Source organism: Microplitis demolitor, chromosome 8 (assembly GCF_026212275.2).
Source record: "Microplitis demolitor isolate Queensland-Clemson2020A chromosome 8, iyMicDemo2.1a, whole genome shotgun sequence".
Classification (NCBI taxonomy): domain Eukaryota; kingdom Metazoa; phylum Arthropoda; class Insecta; order Hymenoptera; family Braconidae; genus Microplitis; species Microplitis demolitor.
This window is the reverse complement of record NC_068552.1, coordinates 13,806,689-13,824,332: the sequence shown is the minus strand read 5'-3', so window position 1 is coordinate 13,824,332 and position 17,644 is coordinate 13,806,689. Positions and strand designations below refer to the sequence as shown.

The 17,644-nt window shown below is 25.5% G+C and overlaps 3 protein-coding genes across 5 annotated transcripts; 1 reads left to right on the top strand and 2 right to left on the bottom strand.

The window, feature by feature from the left end:
* Positions 1-1,501: 1,501 nt before the first annotated feature.
* On the bottom strand, positions 1,502-5,892 carry LOC103573243 (retinol-binding protein pinta). The gene is made up of 7 exons (XM_008552241.3): positions 5,110-5,892; positions 4,327-4,639; positions 4,077-4,229; positions 3,789-3,897; positions 2,101-2,211; positions 1,932-2,034; positions 1,502-1,746 (listed from the first exon to the last, which is right to left on the bottom strand). Exons 2-7 carry the CDS (start codon positions 4,623-4,625, stop codon positions 1,595-1,597), a joined length of 927 nt encoding a protein of 308 aa, XP_008550463.1. The 5' UTR covers positions 4,626-4,639; positions 5,110-5,892; the 3' UTR covers positions 1,502-1,594.
* Positions 5,893-7,475: 1,583 nt separating this feature from the next.
* LOC103573245 (protein phosphatase inhibitor 2) lies at positions 7,476-10,300 on the bottom strand. Its single transcript, XM_008552242.3, has 4 exons — positions 9,796-10,300; positions 9,112-9,282; positions 8,957-9,033; positions 7,476-8,874 (listed from the first exon to the last, which is right to left on the bottom strand). The coding sequence occupies exons 1-4, from the start codon at positions 9,873-9,875 to the stop codon at positions 8,609-8,611; spliced, it is 594 nt and encodes a 197-aa protein (XP_008550464.1). The 5' UTR covers positions 9,876-10,300; the 3' UTR covers positions 7,476-8,608.
* Positions 10,301-10,459: 159 nt separating this feature from the next.
* LOC103573247 (AP-1 complex subunit sigma-2) lies at positions 10,460-16,646 on the top strand. 3 transcript variants are annotated; one of them, XM_008552244.3, is made up of 5 exons: positions 10,460-10,722; positions 10,819-10,997; positions 11,057-11,165; positions 11,675-11,812; positions 14,759-15,669. In XM_008552244.3, the coding sequence occupies exons 1-5, from the start codon at positions 10,720-10,722 to the stop codon at positions 14,801-14,803; spliced, it is 474 nt and encodes a 157-aa protein (XP_008550466.1). In that variant the 5' UTR covers positions 10,460-10,719; the 3' UTR covers positions 14,804-15,669. The 3 variants fall into 3 exon arrangements, with proteins under 3 accessions (XP_008550466.1, XP_008550465.1, XP_008550469.1); XM_008552243.3 differs by lacking the exon at positions 14,759-15,669 and adding an exon at positions 16,252-16,646 and having other exon boundaries at positions 10,462-10,722; XM_008552247.3 differs by lacking the exon at positions 14,759-15,669 and adding an exon at positions 14,695-14,715 and having other exon boundaries at positions 10,463-10,722.
* The last annotated feature ends 998 nt before the right edge of the window (positions 16,647-17,644 follow it).

Sequence of the window (17,644 nt, the reverse complement as noted above, 5' to 3'; positions counted from 1 at the left end):
TGTTTAAAAAATTTTTTTTAATTCCATAAAATTATAAAATAAAAATATAATTACATATTGAGGAAATAAATCAGTGAATACATCGGCGTCAAACCGTCTCGTACTTTTACTACTGCAAGTAGAAAAATAAAAAAAATATAAATTAACTGTAGGCGCGTGACTTAATTCTGTAAGTAGTAACAGACCAAGTGGAACGAACACAATTGAACACAAACAAATAGCCTGTATTAGCAGCAGTAACCGTTTACGAGACTAAACTAATTGTTTTCCAGTCTATGATACAACATATACAATGCATACAATAGATTCAAACATACACATATATATTTATATGTATAGTATATACAGGTAGACAGGTATAAATAGTAAGTTAAATAGTTTTATATAGAGGTAGACAGGATCACGAGCATTTATACTGATACGATGTTCAACAGTTTAATTTTTTTTTCATTCCTCGAATAGAAACTCGGCAGCTCGTCGTTCCTCCACCGCATCGATGAGTCATAAAATAAAGTTAATGGAGCGAGTACGTTTCAATAGCCGATATAAACGCACGATCGTTTCGACCTCTTTGAATATGGGATAAGCTAGAGGATGAGAATGCGGGGGTGGTTGGGTGGGGTAGTGATCGTGCTGGTAGTGGTGGTTATATCTCTTTTTATTTGATACGTACACTGACACCTGTTGTGCATAACTGACACTGTACTGCATAACTGAAAATGTATGAAATGAGAAACGGTGAAAAATCCGTAGTCAAACGGTTTTCTTCTTATCCAACCACCAGCGAAAGCGCGTGCAAACTTAAAACTTACATACTTTTATCTTATTTTTTTTATTTCTATTTTACTCTCGCATGCATACATATACTACGTGATGGGATAAAATTAAGTGAGTGCGCACGTATTTTAACTATACGTTATGAATGCGTAATATTGTAGTTTTGACAACCTGAGTACACACGCAACTACTCGTGACGTGAAAACCCAACGTTATATACCTTTAGTTACTTAGTAATCTGTATCATCTTCTCTTTGATAACATCCTCACCGTATCTCTGCTCTCAACTCATCTCATCACTGAGACAAAATTTAACACACGCATACGGTCATGTGTGCACATGATTGTATGTATAATAATCTCAATCTGCGGTCTTTGTATACTATATAGAGAACACTCGTTCATTTTCTCTCTCGCTCTTGTCAAAGATACCTCATTTTGATGCCCGTCCACTCCTCGTCCTCAGATCCTGTCGTATACCGAACGATAATATTATTATATGATCGGCAATTCGCAGCACGTACTTAATAATATCTTACCGAAGATGCGCGACACCCGTTGACTGTTTCTTCTTCTTCTCCTTGTTTGTCTTCTTCTTAAACTTCGACGCGACACAATCAAACTATTTACAAAGATGGGAAGGAAACCGTTTCTATGTGAACTAGAGTATTTATTGCAATTTTTTTTATTTCACCTAACTGGAGTAGAAATTATAAAATAAATATAAATTATTTTCAAATTTTTATTTATTATTAAAAATTGTTGTTTAATATCATTTTAAATTTAAGTGCTGTACAAAATGTTCTTTTGTTAAATTTCAATCGAACTCAAGTTGTTTGAAACTACCTTCGACTCCAAAGAGATCTAATCCTGTAATTGGCTTTCCAGGCCTCTTTGACTCTGTCACTCGGTATTGAGAGTCTTCGACAAACCACTCTTGTTTCGCAATTACTTTCTTTTTCCATTCTTCTGAAAAATTCATCATTATAATTAAATAATTATAAATTCATAAATAAAAAATTATCTTTATAAATAACAAACAATTTTTGTATATTTTAATTTAAAAAATAAAAAATTATTGTTCTTAAAACAAAAACTTTTCTTTATAAATTAATTTAAACTATGATAATATAATTAAAAAATAAATGACTCACTGGTTAATTGAGCAATAGAAGGAGCATCTCCACCGTAATCAGAAGGGAAAACACGTTTTGGTATATAATCAAAAACTTTCTCCATTTCACTGTGAACCATTATCTAAAAATTTAGTTTTTTAAATAAAATAACTCGTTTAATTATAATTGTATTCAAATAAATACTTACTCTCTTTCTTAATTTATCGCTCATAAATCTTTTGAAAATCGCGAATATCGCATCAAATGTAGGCGGGGCATTTATAAAGTGTAAACTTTTAGTCTTAATTGGATAAGCGTCCTAAATAAAAAACAAATATATTAAAGTAAATTGTAAATGACTAAACAATTAACATATGCGAAAAAAAACAGTTTTGTAAAAATTACAGAAAAAAATCTATCCAATTTACTGACGATCTATCTGTAACTTTTTCCGATAAAATATGATATTTTTACTAATAAAAGAATGTAACACTGGCGGATAAAATTATGTAAGAATTACCCGGGTCAAAAAATTAGATTTACATATTTTTCTGTGTACCGAGCAAAAATTACTATATGGAAAGTAACCCGAAACCACCAATAGGATCCCATAGCTTTTACTTTTGACAAAAGTAAAAAATTACTATTCCATACACTGTCAAAAATTTGCGGAGTGAAAGCAAATTAAATCCGGAGTGAATTCGGTGCGGATGAGTGTTTATTTATTTAATTCACTTCGAGTGAAATTCACTCCGAAAGGGAGTTTATTTTGATATTAAAACTCCTAATCGGAGTGAATGCGGATTGAAATAAAATCCAGATCAATCCGAAATCACTCTGCTGAAAAATCAAACTCCTTATTTACTCCTTATGCGGAATGATTTTTTTTAAACTTCAAAACTTCGAGTGTCTTAAATAAAACCCGTAATCACTCCGAATTCACTCCCGATTTTTTACAGTATAAGTAAAATATTCTGTCATAAAATAAAAATTACTAAGTATTTGTATCTTTTACTTATGAAATATGAAATTACTATTTTTGACTTGTGCCACAAGACATAATTATCAGATTCATTAGTGGTTTCCGGTTATTTTCTGCGTGTCAATTATAACTAAATTTTGAGATCTGTTTTTTTCCGTGTAAATTATACATTATTACTTTACGTAATATTTACTGATAGTTCGTGTAAAATCTACATAAGTATGATGTTATTGTTGCAAAGTAGTTTTATAATTTTAAAAGTTCGTTAAAAGAACAAAAAAAAAAAAAAAAAAAAAAAATTGGAATATTTTGAATTTCTTTCTAGAAAATCTATTTTTTTCTTTTTTCAACTTTTAGTTCTCCAAAAAATTTTTTATAAAAACTAGATACGTATCAAAATTTTTGAAAAAAAATTTTATCTTGTGGTTTTTATTTCATTATTTTTGTCTTTTAGTTTTAAATTAAATTGTAATCAATTCATTGGAATTTCCCAAAATTACTTTAAATAAATATATTTAAAAGTTACTAAGCATTCAAAAAATTGAAATTTTTTTAATACAAAAAAATTGTCCCTGCATTAATTATTCTCTGCTCAAATGTTATCACAAGTCGCTCTGCATCATTTACATTAATATTTCTGTAAATTCCGCAACTTCACTTTGAAATTATTACAGCCTTGAAATGTAAAAATTACAAACTTAGGTTTACAGAGTTCGCAATGTAAACATAACATGTTTTGTTCTATAAATATTATAAGTAAATTTCCGGAGAAATTTCTGTGAATTTCCGACTTTTTTGTACCTTTACAAAACTGTTTTTTCCGTGTGTTAAAATACTATTTGAGCTAGTTAATTTAACTAGCACTATTTAAACTATTATTGTTTAACAGTAATTTCTTATCGAAGTACGCGTACTTGAAAACAGGTGACGGCTTTCTTTATCACAGCAGGCGTGAACTGGCTCGCGTGCTCGAGGCGACTTCCGCTGAGATCTAGAACAGTATCTTGCCCTGCAACGTTAAGCCTTGACGTTCCAAGGACATTGCATATATTACTATTTTTCTTTTTTTTTTTTTTCAACCACCTAAGCTCTTTATTTATTACTACAGAGACCATTAATATTACGATTTTTTCTGTTTAATTTTAAACATGACGTAAATTACAGTGAATTAATCTTACTATTAAATTAAATTTTCAACAAACCAATCATCTTCAAGTAACAGAATATCCATAATCATGAAGAAAATTTTAAGTACTTCTTGAAAAGTACATTTTTTAGGATCATATATTGCACCGCGTACCAATATAACACGTGGCCCGTCTGGTTTATCAGTCCTTGGCAGTGGTAAATATGTTCTTGAAAAATAAAATTTAAGTTTCATAATAACATATCATTAGAAAAAACTAAAAAACCTCATCTATCATTAAGTATCATTATATAATAGACACGCACCCCATTTCAAGTATCTTTTGTATCTTCAACTGCTTCGGATCGCGTTCGAGAAAAAGCTCAGGCAAATGTGTTCTAATAGTATAATAAGCATCTAATTTTTTTTTAGTTTGTTCTAAACTGTGTTTACAACCTCGTAAAAACCCTACTATCCACTGCGGATCTGTACGTACATGCAGGTGAGGCTGTTTCTTCAGCCATTCTACAATATAATTTACATCTTCAATTAAATGATTATCATCTTCGCCAAGTTCTTCTTTGGCAAATTTTTTCAATCCATCTGGTAATTCCCGAATATTCATTTTTATTTTTATACCTAGATATCAATATTTTTGATAATTACATTTCATTTTATGATTATTTTAAACAGTTGTAAATTAATTTATCTTTATATGCTCTAATTCAGTCACCAAAATTTACTTGTTATCATTATTAATGAGATAAGCCAACAGACAATAATAATTATATATATTCAAACACTATACTTTCGAAAATTAAATTAATTATTTCAATGAAATTTTTTTTTTTTAAATTAAATCCATTAATAATTTGGTTGTGTAATAAAATATCACATTTAATTATTCAGTGTAACTCGTTATCAATTATATAATAATTAAATAACAATGAAAATTGATAAGTAAATTATAGGTCACAAGCAAAATTAATTGATCGTACGATATATATATATATATATATATATATATATATATATATATATATATATATATATATATATATATGATAGTAAATTCGATTTTACAAATGCATAGACTCGTTAATATTTACCTTTCAATATCGTTTAATCTCGTCTATTGAAATTCACACGCTTGTGTATACATTCATTAATCATTAAATACACTTACACTTTATGACGTTTAAAAAAAAAATTATATACATTAAATTATATAAATTTAATAACAAACAAACAAAAATTTTATTTTTTTATCGAATTAATTTTAAATAATAGTCACATCGGTAGACAATATATTGAGTAAGATAACGGTATCAATTGGACTCTGATTGCAAGTCGTGTCACTTCCGACTGTCTTACGAAGTAACTGAAGAGTATCATATATTGATACGACCGGTAAGACAAGTCAAGTGAGCCATTAACGACTGGGGTATTATCTAAGCGATATTATCATAGACAGGTCAGTAGTAAAGTAAACGACCATTATGATTTTGAATTGTCTACGCATCACCAAAGCCTTCTGTGCAGTAGCACATACGTTTAATTAATGTACAAATATTTATGACACTTAAAATTACAACATAAAACTACACTTTATAAATAATTTGTAAAAGTATCATTTGATATATAATACAGTCACGTCTTAATTTAAAAACATTATTATCGTTAGCTAATAAACTTACGCGTTAGTAAAACAAGTGTGTAATCTATTGTTTAGACACTTGTGGATCGTAAAGAAATAAAAACAATAGTCTCGTTTTTTTCAGATAACAGTGGCAATGTCTGATAGCAACATAACGATTAAATTTAAAACACAACTTCAATAAATAAAAACTCGATAATTTAAAAAAAAACGTGTGAAATATAAACTCATGTCTAATTCAATACAGCTTGCAATCCATAAAAGTTCGTGTTACCACACATTCTTTTTTTTTTTTTTTTGCTAAGTTTCTGCCGGAGTTCGTGCGATGATTAATTATAAAATCTTAAGCTTAACTTATGAATAAAATAAAACTAGAAAATAAATTTCTATTTACCCAACGGCTTTATTTTTATTCGAAAGATATATATTTATACATACATATGTATACGTATGTATTTTTAAATATAATATGTTTTATATTGAACAGTATTCTATTGATTTGGCAACCCATTGGTTGAATACATATATATCTCGACAGTCCCAGGACATTACTCAAGCCCCATTTAATTTTTATATGGATGGACACACACACTATCTAGTAAATAAATTTATTATATTCAAGTGCAACACACGTATCTCTTTCGTCAACACTCTATTATTTTATTTTATTTTAATTTTTCAATATTCAATGGCATACAGTGGATAATATATATATATATATATATATATATATATATATATATTACTTGCATAGCACAGGCCATTAATCTTGAAAATCTGACGTTTATAATTTCATTTTTAATATGTTATTCGTGAAATATATATAACACAAGGACGGCGATATTACACTATTGATTTTTTTTTTTTTATAACTAATATTGATTTTTAAATTTCACGTACTTCAGAAAATATTTATATGTATTGCAAATATCATTTATTTAACTTCTTCCGATAACACGCTGATGCTTTACATGATGAACAACATCCAGACTTAAAACTTTTTTTTCTTCGAGCTACGCAACGAATCCTGCAGAATATTCAATACATATAATTTATTTCATTTTCATTTTTTATTATTTATTTTATACTACTTTGTCATTATTTAAATGCTTATATAATAAATATCATACATCTATTTCTAGAAAAAAATAAATGTAAATATTACTTTATTTCAACTATCGATCCGCTAATTCATCAATCAAATATCAACAATTGTAATTAAACATCCAAGTTAATGCGGGAATTATAATTCGATCATTTCAATAATTAAAATATTTCGTGATAAAAAAGAGAAAGCCGAGTTTATCGTATGATTTAATAATTATTATCGAAGTCACGTAAAGCTAAATATGATCTCGATACATTGGCAGCTGAGCTGCTGATTTTCGTATTTATTTTATTTATTTGTTTTTATTTTAAACTACCAATTCCTAAATTAGCTTTTTTATTTTACATTCAATAAAGTTTTTTCATAAGATCTGTAAAGTATACTATCATTAAGCCAACTAATAAAATAATTATGATATGAGTATAATAATTTATAATGATTATGATTAATTAATATATCGCAGAAAAATATTTTATTACATCTCTGAAAATATAATTTAATTAATCTCTACAACATTTGCCACAATTGTACAATTAGTTAAACTCTAATAAAAATCTCGAGGGATTTAATCTAGTCTAAGAAAAAAATAAAAATTTATAAATAATTTTTTTTATAGTTTTTTTTTCGACGTAACTTTGTAAATATCATATATCTTTTTATCAAAAAAAAAAAAAGAAGAAAAAGAAAAAAATAATAATAATAATAAGTATCACAAAATTACACGGCGCGTCAGCAATGAGTCAGTTTTATAAATAAATACAAATATAAATATATTGATATATATATATATATAATGTTAACACTAATTGGAGTTAAATCGTAAAAAATAATGACTATAAATTTCTAGAAAAATTAAATTTTTTTTTATGACCTCCTTTTTAACTATTGATTCATAAAAACGTATATTTTATGCGCAAAATCCAGCGTTAAAGAATCAACACCTATATATTTTTTTGTGTAAACACATATATGTATATATATGATGTTATTACATAGTGATAATGAGAATTATAAGAGATAGAAATTAAATCGATAGTTCCGACCAAAATAATATTTTTTGTTTTCATTCAAGTCAATAAAATTACCACGATTATATAACATATATGTTATATCTCTAATTATTTTTTTACGTATAAAATATACACTTTCATAATCAATCTTATTTTTCACATGTTTATTGCGATTTACATATTTTTATTTTAAATCAATCCTACGTCTCAAATTCTCTTATCAAAAGTCAGGAATAAAACTCAGTACTCAGGACAAATTATCAACAAATTAATAATATATATAAAAAAAAAAAGAAGAAAATTAGCATCTTACTAATAGTAATTAAGTGTCTCAAACTGTATCAGCAATGTATCAGTCTGAGTTCGTTGTATAAATATACAATTTGCCTCATTAATTATAAACGAGTATCAAGTTATCGATTTTAACTTTTTTTTTAATTCGGAAGAATTCATCAATTAATTAGTGGAAGCTTAACATATCAAACATACGCAATATGTTCTCATTTATCGTTTTTACATTTTAAAGTTTCTTATAAATTATCACCAATTAGACTCTAATAACTAAAATATGCCTCAATAATAATTTGTCGCGTTTACATACAAGAGTTACATACGATTCTAACAATAAGTCTTTTTACAAAGCATCCTACACATTTAAATAGTTAAACCGCGTTATTATTATTATTATTATCATTTGTCATAGTCGTACTGATGATCATTTAATCAGATAAGATTGGAGTTAATCGCTTTACGGAAACCGACTATGTAAAATATAACTTTTATTATATTAGCAGATATAACTCAAGGTAGTAATAAAAAGAGCACAAGCTTATTTACTCGGGCGAGTTCGGCTCTGACTTATTTTCACTATCACCAGATAATGCCACGCACTTGGGTCCAGTACTCTCGTTAAACTCAACCTCCGATCCATTATCCTTATCCTCATTATTAGCGTCACCACCTCCATCGTCATCACCATCATCATCATCATCATCATCGTCGTCTTCTTCATCTTCTTGTATCAAATTTCTTGCAATCTTAACAGCCTCCCACTCTCTGTAATGACCTCTTCGCTTTGCCTCAAAAGCTTTTCGCTTTTCTAAATTCAAAAACATATAAATAAATCAGATATAAATATATATTCAATTTAATATATTTTATCTCAACCTCATATTACTTACCTCGCTCTTCAGGCGTTTCTTCCTCGTCATCGCTACTTGATTCTTCAAATATTTTCGGCTTGATACTTCTTGCCAATCTAAATTATAAAATATATAATAATTATAATCTAGTAAATTATATTAACATATGAATTTTTTTTTAAATTATTTAATACTTTTCACTGACTGCTGAAGAATCCAACTCATCAGCATCGTGCTTGTTGCTATATCCCTCATAATTGTATGGAGTTTTTGGTTCTTCTATTTTCATATGTCCATAATCTTTTTCAGGAGGATGTAACGTCGCAATAATATTCATTTCGTCCCATTTTGTTTCTTTATTAGGTCTATAAAAAAAATATGCAATATTACATCAATGTAAATGTAGCAGACATACGACAATTTTTTTAATTACATACAAAAAAATTAAATAATTAAAACAATAAAATTTTTAAAAATGCATATACTGAATTTTGAATTTTCAAAAAATGTACTTTTTTTATTTTTATTTTAAAAATGAGTGAATGTAGCAAACATCAGACAAATTTAAAACTACAAATAAATAGAGTAAATAATTTAAAAAATAATATTTATAGGAAATGCACTCATTAATGTTTAAATTTTTTAAATGTGCATTTTTTTTTTAATTTAATTTTATTAATTATTTACTCTATTTAAAAGAATTTAAAATTTTTCTAATGCCTACTACATTCACACTCATTTTTATAAACATTTTAATTTATTATTTCAAAGTTTTAAAAATTGTCAAATATTGACTTACTTTACTATCATAATATTTCAACTTAATCGTTCTATAAAACTTGAATTAATAAAAAAAGAAAGAAGTGAATTGAAAATACCTTGGCGCGTCCTGATTCTCAAAACTAGTTGACGTCTTTAAAATTCCCTTGGAAGGACGTTTTCCCAAATTCTCAGCCATTTTTAACGTATAATTAAATAAACCCGTAACATTCAGATTAATAAATAAAATATAAATTTATTCACTCATTTAAATAGAAACTTGTCATTGAATCACCGGTAATTTTATTCATAACTACGTCTTTGAATTTGAAATAATATTATTGATAAAAAAAAAAAATATAACCTCACAATTGGAGCAAATTAGTATGACAAAATGATAAACGTTATATATAGATATATATGTATATAAATTTTTAATTAAACAGAGACAGTATATAAGTGAGGTAGATTTATACAAAAACAAAAAAAAAATATAAAATGATATGTGGTAGGTTATAACAGTAAAGACGCAGGGATAAAAAAAAAATATAACACAAGACGGGTTCAAGAGTTGTTCTTATAATCACAACAGTATCAAGACAATATGGCTGCTGATGATAGAGTGTGATGTCACCATTTACTATTCGCTTACCAACAGGTCTATTTTAAATTTCATCAGTAGATGTCACTACTTCCCGGGCTTTTTAGAACCACCCACACCTTTTAAAGGATCTCTCCACACAGTCTCGTAAACGTCATTCATTTTCCATCGTGGAAAAGTACCTTTAAATATTTATGACATTATTTATTAACAACCAATTACATCAATCCATCAGTTCATGACTGACCAATCCTAGTAATTTCTGTCCATAAAATTTTATTGCAACCGTATTTTTAAATTATCGCTTTATAATTTATAATGAGTCAGCCTTGTGACGTTTGAGAAAACATCAGTCGTTTTTTGAGAATGCAACCTGGCATTGTAGGTTTTCTTTGCTGTTATTAGTGTTCATTTTAGTGTTAAATAATAATTTTTAGTCAGCATGGTAAGTAATTAATTTAGTAATTAATGAATTATAAAATAATTAATTAATCTATATTTATTTTAAATATAATAATATGTGTATTTTTTATACTTTTAGATGCAATTTATGTTATTATTCAGCCGTCAAGGTAAATTACGATTACAAAAATGGTATGTAGCACATCCAGATAAACTTAAGAAAAAAATAACACGAGAATTGATCACGACAATTCTTGCAAGAAAACCTAAAATGTCTAGTTTTCTTGAGTGGAAAGACGTCAAAGTTGTTTATAAAAGGTATTTATTTATTATTATTTTTAATTTATTGATTTATTAATATGCTATTTTAATTACAGATACGCCAGTTTATACTTTTGTTGTGCTATTGAACAAAACGACAATGAATTATTAACATTAGAAATTATACATCGATATGTTGAATTATTGGATAAATATTTTGGAAGTGTAAGTAAAAATCTAAATGATACTGAAGTTAGCTGACGTTTAATAATTTTTGGAATTTTTAAAAAATTATAAATTATAAAAAAAAAATATTTAAAAAACTTGCACTTGTCAATTGTTAAATTTTCTACATGAGCATAATTTTAGTTCTTTTTTTTTTTTTTTGTAATTGATGTGTTAAAAAAAAATCCAAAAATGTTAAATTGTCTACTAACTTCAGGATCATAAGTCATAATATAAATGATACTGGAGTTAGCCGACGTCTAATAATTTTTTGAAATTTTTTAAAAACGATAAATTTAAAAAAAAAAATATTTTCAAAAATTTCACTGGTAATTTTTTAAATTTTCTACATGTGCATATTTTTATTTTTTTAATTAGTTTGTTGATAAAAAAAATCCGAAAATTGTTAATTGTCTGATAACTTCAGGATCATAATTTCAAATATTTAAAATAATTTTAAAAATATTAATTACTATTACTAATAAGAATATATAAATATAATGTTATAGGTATGTGAGTTAGATATTATTTTCAATTTTGAAAAAGCCTACTTCATCCTAGATGAGCTGCTTGTCGGGGGCGAAATACAGGAGACCAGTAAAAAAAATGTATTAAAGGCTATCGCAGCGCAGGATTTACTGCAGGAGGTTAGTTATGGCAATGTACCTTTAGAATTGTAATTCTGTCTAACATGAGATTTATTTTACAACACAATAATAGAACTGCATTACGAATTTCGTAATCTCAATACCAGTCAACAGGAATAAATAACTTTGTTGACTGATATTACACTAATAATTATAATAATATTGACAATACTAGTAATTAATACTTATATAACAATTACTCCATTAGCGAAAAAGCATAATAGGCTGATAGGTTCAACAATTTAACTTTTGTAACTTAGTCTTTCATTTTATTTAATTTTATAAAACAGTACAATTTAATGTGTTATAAATTAACACATTTATTTTTAATTTAGTATTATTTTCGAGCATAATAATTTTATTTTATTAAATCACAGTCAATTATTATTTTATTTTAATTTAAAGAGGTCATATATATTAGTTATAAATATAAATATACAAAGAAGTATCTTGCCGTTCCTCAGTAGAAAATCTTTCGTTTTTTTAAATTTCAAAGAAACAAAAAACAGTCACAATTTTTTTAATCTAGAAAAAATTCATATTTAAATATTTTTGTTTAAAAAAAATATATTTAATTAATGCGATAAACAAAAAAAATATTTTTTCTTTAGTTGTCGAAGGATCAATGCCTTCACATTTTTACAACAAATTTTAAAAAAAACGCGTACGTTTTAATAAAAGCTCAGACATTTTATATCACATTTGCAAACAGAAAATTTCAAAAAGTCATTTTCCCAAAATAAAGCATTAGATTTTCTACTGAGAATGTCGATTTAGTATACATACTAAAAAAATGCAACCATCTAATATTAATAACTATAGAGTAGAAGTACCATTTGTGGCCACTGCTCCTTTTCTGGGCACTTAATACTTTATTTTAATTAACAAAAATATATAAAATAAAATTTCTATTGTAACAGTGTGATAACAATAACTTTGTACACATTTTAAAAATTAATTATGTCATCGCGCCTTTCACAAATTATATTATTAAAATTTTTCAAGTGTTCAAAACTGGTCAAAAATGGTACCTCTATCCTATATGACTATTAATTTAATCAACACTTGAACATATTTGTATTGTTGCTGTGTATCTTTTTATTTAAATTTGTCATTTATGTCGTCTCTTGTCGAATGCATGAATTATGTGTGTGCATGCACTGCTGTGATCAATGTTTTATGTAGAATCTCAACGTAGAAGCTTGCCAAAATACAACTCTTTACTTTAATTATTATTATTATCATTATTAAAAATATGATTACTACAAATATATATTTAAATATTAAATGAATGAGAAATGCTAAAGAAAATAATGAAAGTGAGCTTATGTGTTTATTGTTGTGTCAATGTAAGCAGGCTTGTATTTTTCGTTAAAATTATCTTATTATTATTATTATTACTGAAAGTGTATCCAATAGAGCAGCATTTTTTTCTTTAAACAAAAAAAATTTAATCATTAAATAAGTTTATAGAAAATTCATTATAAGTATATAGTTTTATATAGAGGATTTAATATATATATATACATAATTTTGTTTTATATAGATATTTATATTAAACAAACAATTTTTTTATTTAATAGTACGTATTTATATTGATGAAAAAATATCTCGAGATTGAAATAGTTTAAATTGAAATATTTTTATGAGCTTGTTATTACGCAGTACAATGGTTTTATTGCCCCAGCGCCATACATTGTTTTTTTTTTTTACGTATTTATAGAATATAATTATATTTATAATTACTTAATTATGAATTAATAGTTTAACGTAGATAAACAATCTCTTGTGAATAAATATATTTTTAACGCATAATAAATTACATTGAATTTTTAAAAGGTAAAAAAATTATTCACTGTAGAAATTTTTCTTAGTCATACGAGATTACACTTTATGAATTTAAAATTTAATTTTTTTTTAAAGATAAAAAAATATTTCTACTGAGAAATATAAATACATAATGTGTCTAACAAAGAGAAAGATAGTTTTTATCTTGACTAATTAAACCTTTGATCAAATGCCAAGATGAAAATTTTTTAAATTCTAGATCATTTAAAAATGATTTACAACCAAATTGTATTAATTAATTACTTGTACTTAGATTATCATCTATATTTTTTAAATTATGTTTGAATTACAAGTATGTTTTTAAAAGAATATAAATTCCCGTATATTCAAATAAAAAATCAATGTAAATAAGTTTTTTAATTAATCTTACAAGAGATTATTTATTAGTGTATGTTTGATTTACTGATAAATTTTTAATTTGCCAAGAGACAAATGATGGATTATTTAAATCCTTCTAGTCGGGTTTTTTTAAAACAACAAAAAATATTTTATTTTTAATGAAATTTATGAATCTCATAAAGATAATTTTTACATATAATAAATTTATATATATAGATACTTTTTGTTTTAAAATAGTTGATATACAAAAGGTAAAATTTGTCATATAAATGTACAAATTTAAATTGACTACAATTTAAACACAAATATAAATACAAAAAATGACTAAATAATGCTGCTCTATTTAACAAAAATGTTAATCATGTAAATGTATGTTTTACAGTGTTCAATAAATAATTTTTTTTTTCGTTACAAAACATTTAAAATCATAAAAACTACACAATGTAATATAATTTAAATGATAAAAAAAAAAATTAAATGTTATAAAATGTGTCCACTTAAAAAAGTTGATTTTGTTTAATAGATAGAAATTTAAATTAAGTTATTGTTATTATTATTTTTATTTAAATATTAATAAGCTTTATGGATACTTAAGTTATGAAAAGTGAATTGCATCTGTATGAAGGCTTCAACATTGTCGCGTTAAATGTGTGGATTAATTGTGTTTAACAACTGATTTTTATAAAAAATTATAGAGTTAAAGAAAAAAGGAACGAGCACGTAGAAAAAACTAGTTAGTATTTATTTTGTTTGTGGAAGGATGAAGCTGTCGAAGGTGCTCTACGGGAAATAGGGCTTTTGTAAAAGCTCCGATGTAGTGTCTTCCTCCTCATCGAACACCATCGAGATCATCAACTTCTCAGCCAATCTTACGCCTACCGACGATGCCACCGCCCATCTCGCCTTGTGCATAGTTTTAAATGAAAATTTTAATAATACAATAAACATCCATTAAAATACTTGCCAATATTATATCGGTTACTAATTCCAAAAACACTTATATTTTTTATACGTTAAGAAACTCTCTAAAGCTAAAGGGGCGTATAATTTTTTTTTCATTGCTAGTCGTTTTGTAGATTTTTTTTCATAGACGAAAAAAAGGACATCTTGGCACAAGAAATATTTTGCACTACGACTTGAAGACAAAAAATTTCTTAGCCCAAGAATTTTTTTATTACTTCAAAAAATTTTTGTTTTCAATAAATAATGCAAAAAAATTTTTTGGGGCAAGTAAAAATTTTCTTGAGACGAGTATACATTATTTGTGACAAGAAATCTTTTTTTTTCTGTATCTGTAAAAATTGAAAAAAAAATTTTCAGCTTTAAAATAAGTTTACAATATGATTAGCAGTTAAAAAAAATTCTACGCACATTTGGTTTTAAACTTAGTGACTAAATCCAAAAGGGCGTATAATAATCTAAGTCTTTTTGGAATTACTGACGCGATATACTACTCGCGATCCAATTTATCACGAGATTCCAAATATTTTTATACTAAATTTTCCATGTGCTTCTATAAAAAAAAATAATAATATACATATAATTTAATATATTAAACCAAAAGTAATATATTTTACCATTAGCAAAAAAAATGTAGATAATAGTTTTATTTGTTATTTATGTTCAAAAAATATTTAATTAATAATTAATTATAATTATTATTATTGTTTATTTGTAGTGTAGGGTAGAAAATTTGGTGGCAATAAAAATTGTATGTGTATCAAACAAAATTAAAAAGATAAATTATGATTAGGAATTTATTTACATTAATGTATTCTATTATTTAATAACATAATAGATTTAAAATTTCGATACCTGCAACAAAAAAATGAGTATTTTAAAAATTTATACAATCTTTAGCTTATAGATCACCGAAAGCTTACAAAGAAGAAAAAAAAATTTGTTAATGCACTTTATAAATTATTATTTTTGTTCCATGTATGATCGTTATATTTATTTGTTATTAATATTTATTTTAATTGCACAAATAATTGTTTAGTCATATGAAAAGGGTTCAGTTCGCCATTTGAAGTTGCTTCGAGAAGATATTATTTACCGAGTAGGTACGTCTATATGTTTATAAATCATATATAGTTTCGTAAAATGTATCATTAACAAAATTAAAATGTATGCAGCATCAAATTAATTGATCCCTATTCATATTGACCGTAAATTTTACATTTAATATAATAAACATTATTTTATTATTAATTATATTTATAACATTAATCATTTTGGTATTTATGTTTTAGGAGGAAACACCCCAAGGATTTTTTGAAGACCATGGACTTGGATAATTTATAATTTTTTTTATAAATAGCTCTCTACCCTGACTAATATAATAACTGTCAAGGTTTTTTTTTTATTATCATTCCGATCCGCACTTGATTCAATTATTTTTTATTATTAGTTTTATTAGCAAGATAATTTTAGCACTTTATTCGTGATACAACGAATTTTATTTACATTATTGATATTTATGTAATACTATTTTTAATAATTAATCAGCAATATGTTTATTATTTAACGCACAATAATAGTTTATAAGTAAACGAAACCTGTGACTAAACTGGTGCATTTTAACTAATAATTAAATTACTATTATAATATTAAGTATTAATTTTAATTTATTAATATTACGAGGATGTTACAATCAATTATATCAAATTTAAATATGAGATAAATATATAATACATAAATATATATACATATAATAGTAATAATTATGCTATATATTTAATATTATTATTTGTTTTGTAAAAAATACAAAAATTTTATTTGTATTTGGTCAAGATCAAAATTGTTTTATGAAAAAAATTTTTTTTAAATCAATCATGCTTTATGCTCCGTCCACAATGCAATGTATCATGATATTAATAAATTTGACAGCTAAAATTAAATTTTTATAAATCTAAAATTAAGTTAATTGTTTAAATATTTAAATAAAAAAGGAAATGCAAACAAATTTTATAGCAAGAGGATCAAAACAAGCGCGCGCAATTATTTAAACCTGCGCATCCTTTCTGTAGGACACAAAAAAAAATAGACACGCGCATAAGATACCATCACGTCATGTCTTTGTCGCAGATCTTTAATTATTTTCTAATAAAATAGTATCGTGTATTAATAAAGTTTAGTGTTTGAAATAAAAAAGTTATCGATTAAATAATGTACCATAAATTAATAATTAGTCGATTTAATTTAACCAATTAGTTTACATCTAGCACCAATAAATAAATATATCATTAAGTTTCATGACAATGACGCTCCCTTAGTGTCGACTCTTTTGAAATAGACTAAAAACTCAAGTAATGTTATTATTTATTTAAAATTGTAATAGAGAATAATTTGCTCGTTGACTACAAACTTACAAAAAAAGTGTTGACAAAAATAGAGAGATTGACAACTGACATTGATCGAAAAGTAGTAGTATGAAAAGCATACACAGTCCGAAGAGACGTAAATATCAGAGCTATTAAATCATATAAAATTATACGTCATGCCCACTCGAACTATCTGAAGTATTATAGATTGAGTTTCAGTTATGGACATCTTTAATGATCTTAATGACCCAATAAGAAGTTCTTAATCCGATACTAAAATTAATTCAAGAGTCCGACACTAAGAGGAATAGATACTTTCAAG

Coding starts and splice junctions, on each gene's coding strand:
- LOC103573243 (XM_008552241.3), bottom strand. CDS start 4,625: ATGAATATTCGGGAATTACCAGATGGATTGAAAAAATTTGCCAAAGAA. Junction 3,898..4,076: donor CTGTTACTTGAAGATGATTG/GTTTGTTGAAAA, acceptor TGGAACGTCAAG/GCTTAACGTTGCAGGGCAAG. Junction 2,035..2,100: donor GCGATAAATTAAGAAAGAGA/GTAAGTATTTAT, acceptor CTAAATTTTTAG/ATAATGGTTCACAGTGAAAT.
- LOC103573245 (XM_008552242.3), bottom strand. CDS start 9,875: ATGGCTGAGAATTTGGGAAAACGTCCTTCCAAGGGAATTTTAAAGACG. Junction 9,283..9,795: donor GAGAATCAGGACGCGCCAAG/GTATTTTCAATT, acceptor TTTTTTTTATAG/ACCTAATAAAGAAACAAAAT. Junction 8,875..8,956: donor AGAAACGCCTGAAGAGCGAG/GTAAGTAATATG, acceptor TTTTGAATTTAG/AAAAGCGAAAAGCTTTTGAG.
- LOC103573247 (XM_008552243.3), top strand. Junction 10,998..11,056: donor GTCAAAGTTGTTTATAAAAG/GTATTTATTTAT, acceptor TTTTAATTACAG/ATACGCCAGTTTATACTTTT. Junction 11,813..16,251: donor CGCAGGATTTACTGCAGGAG/GTTAGTTATGGC, acceptor TTTATGTTTTAG/GAGGAAACACCCCAAGGATT.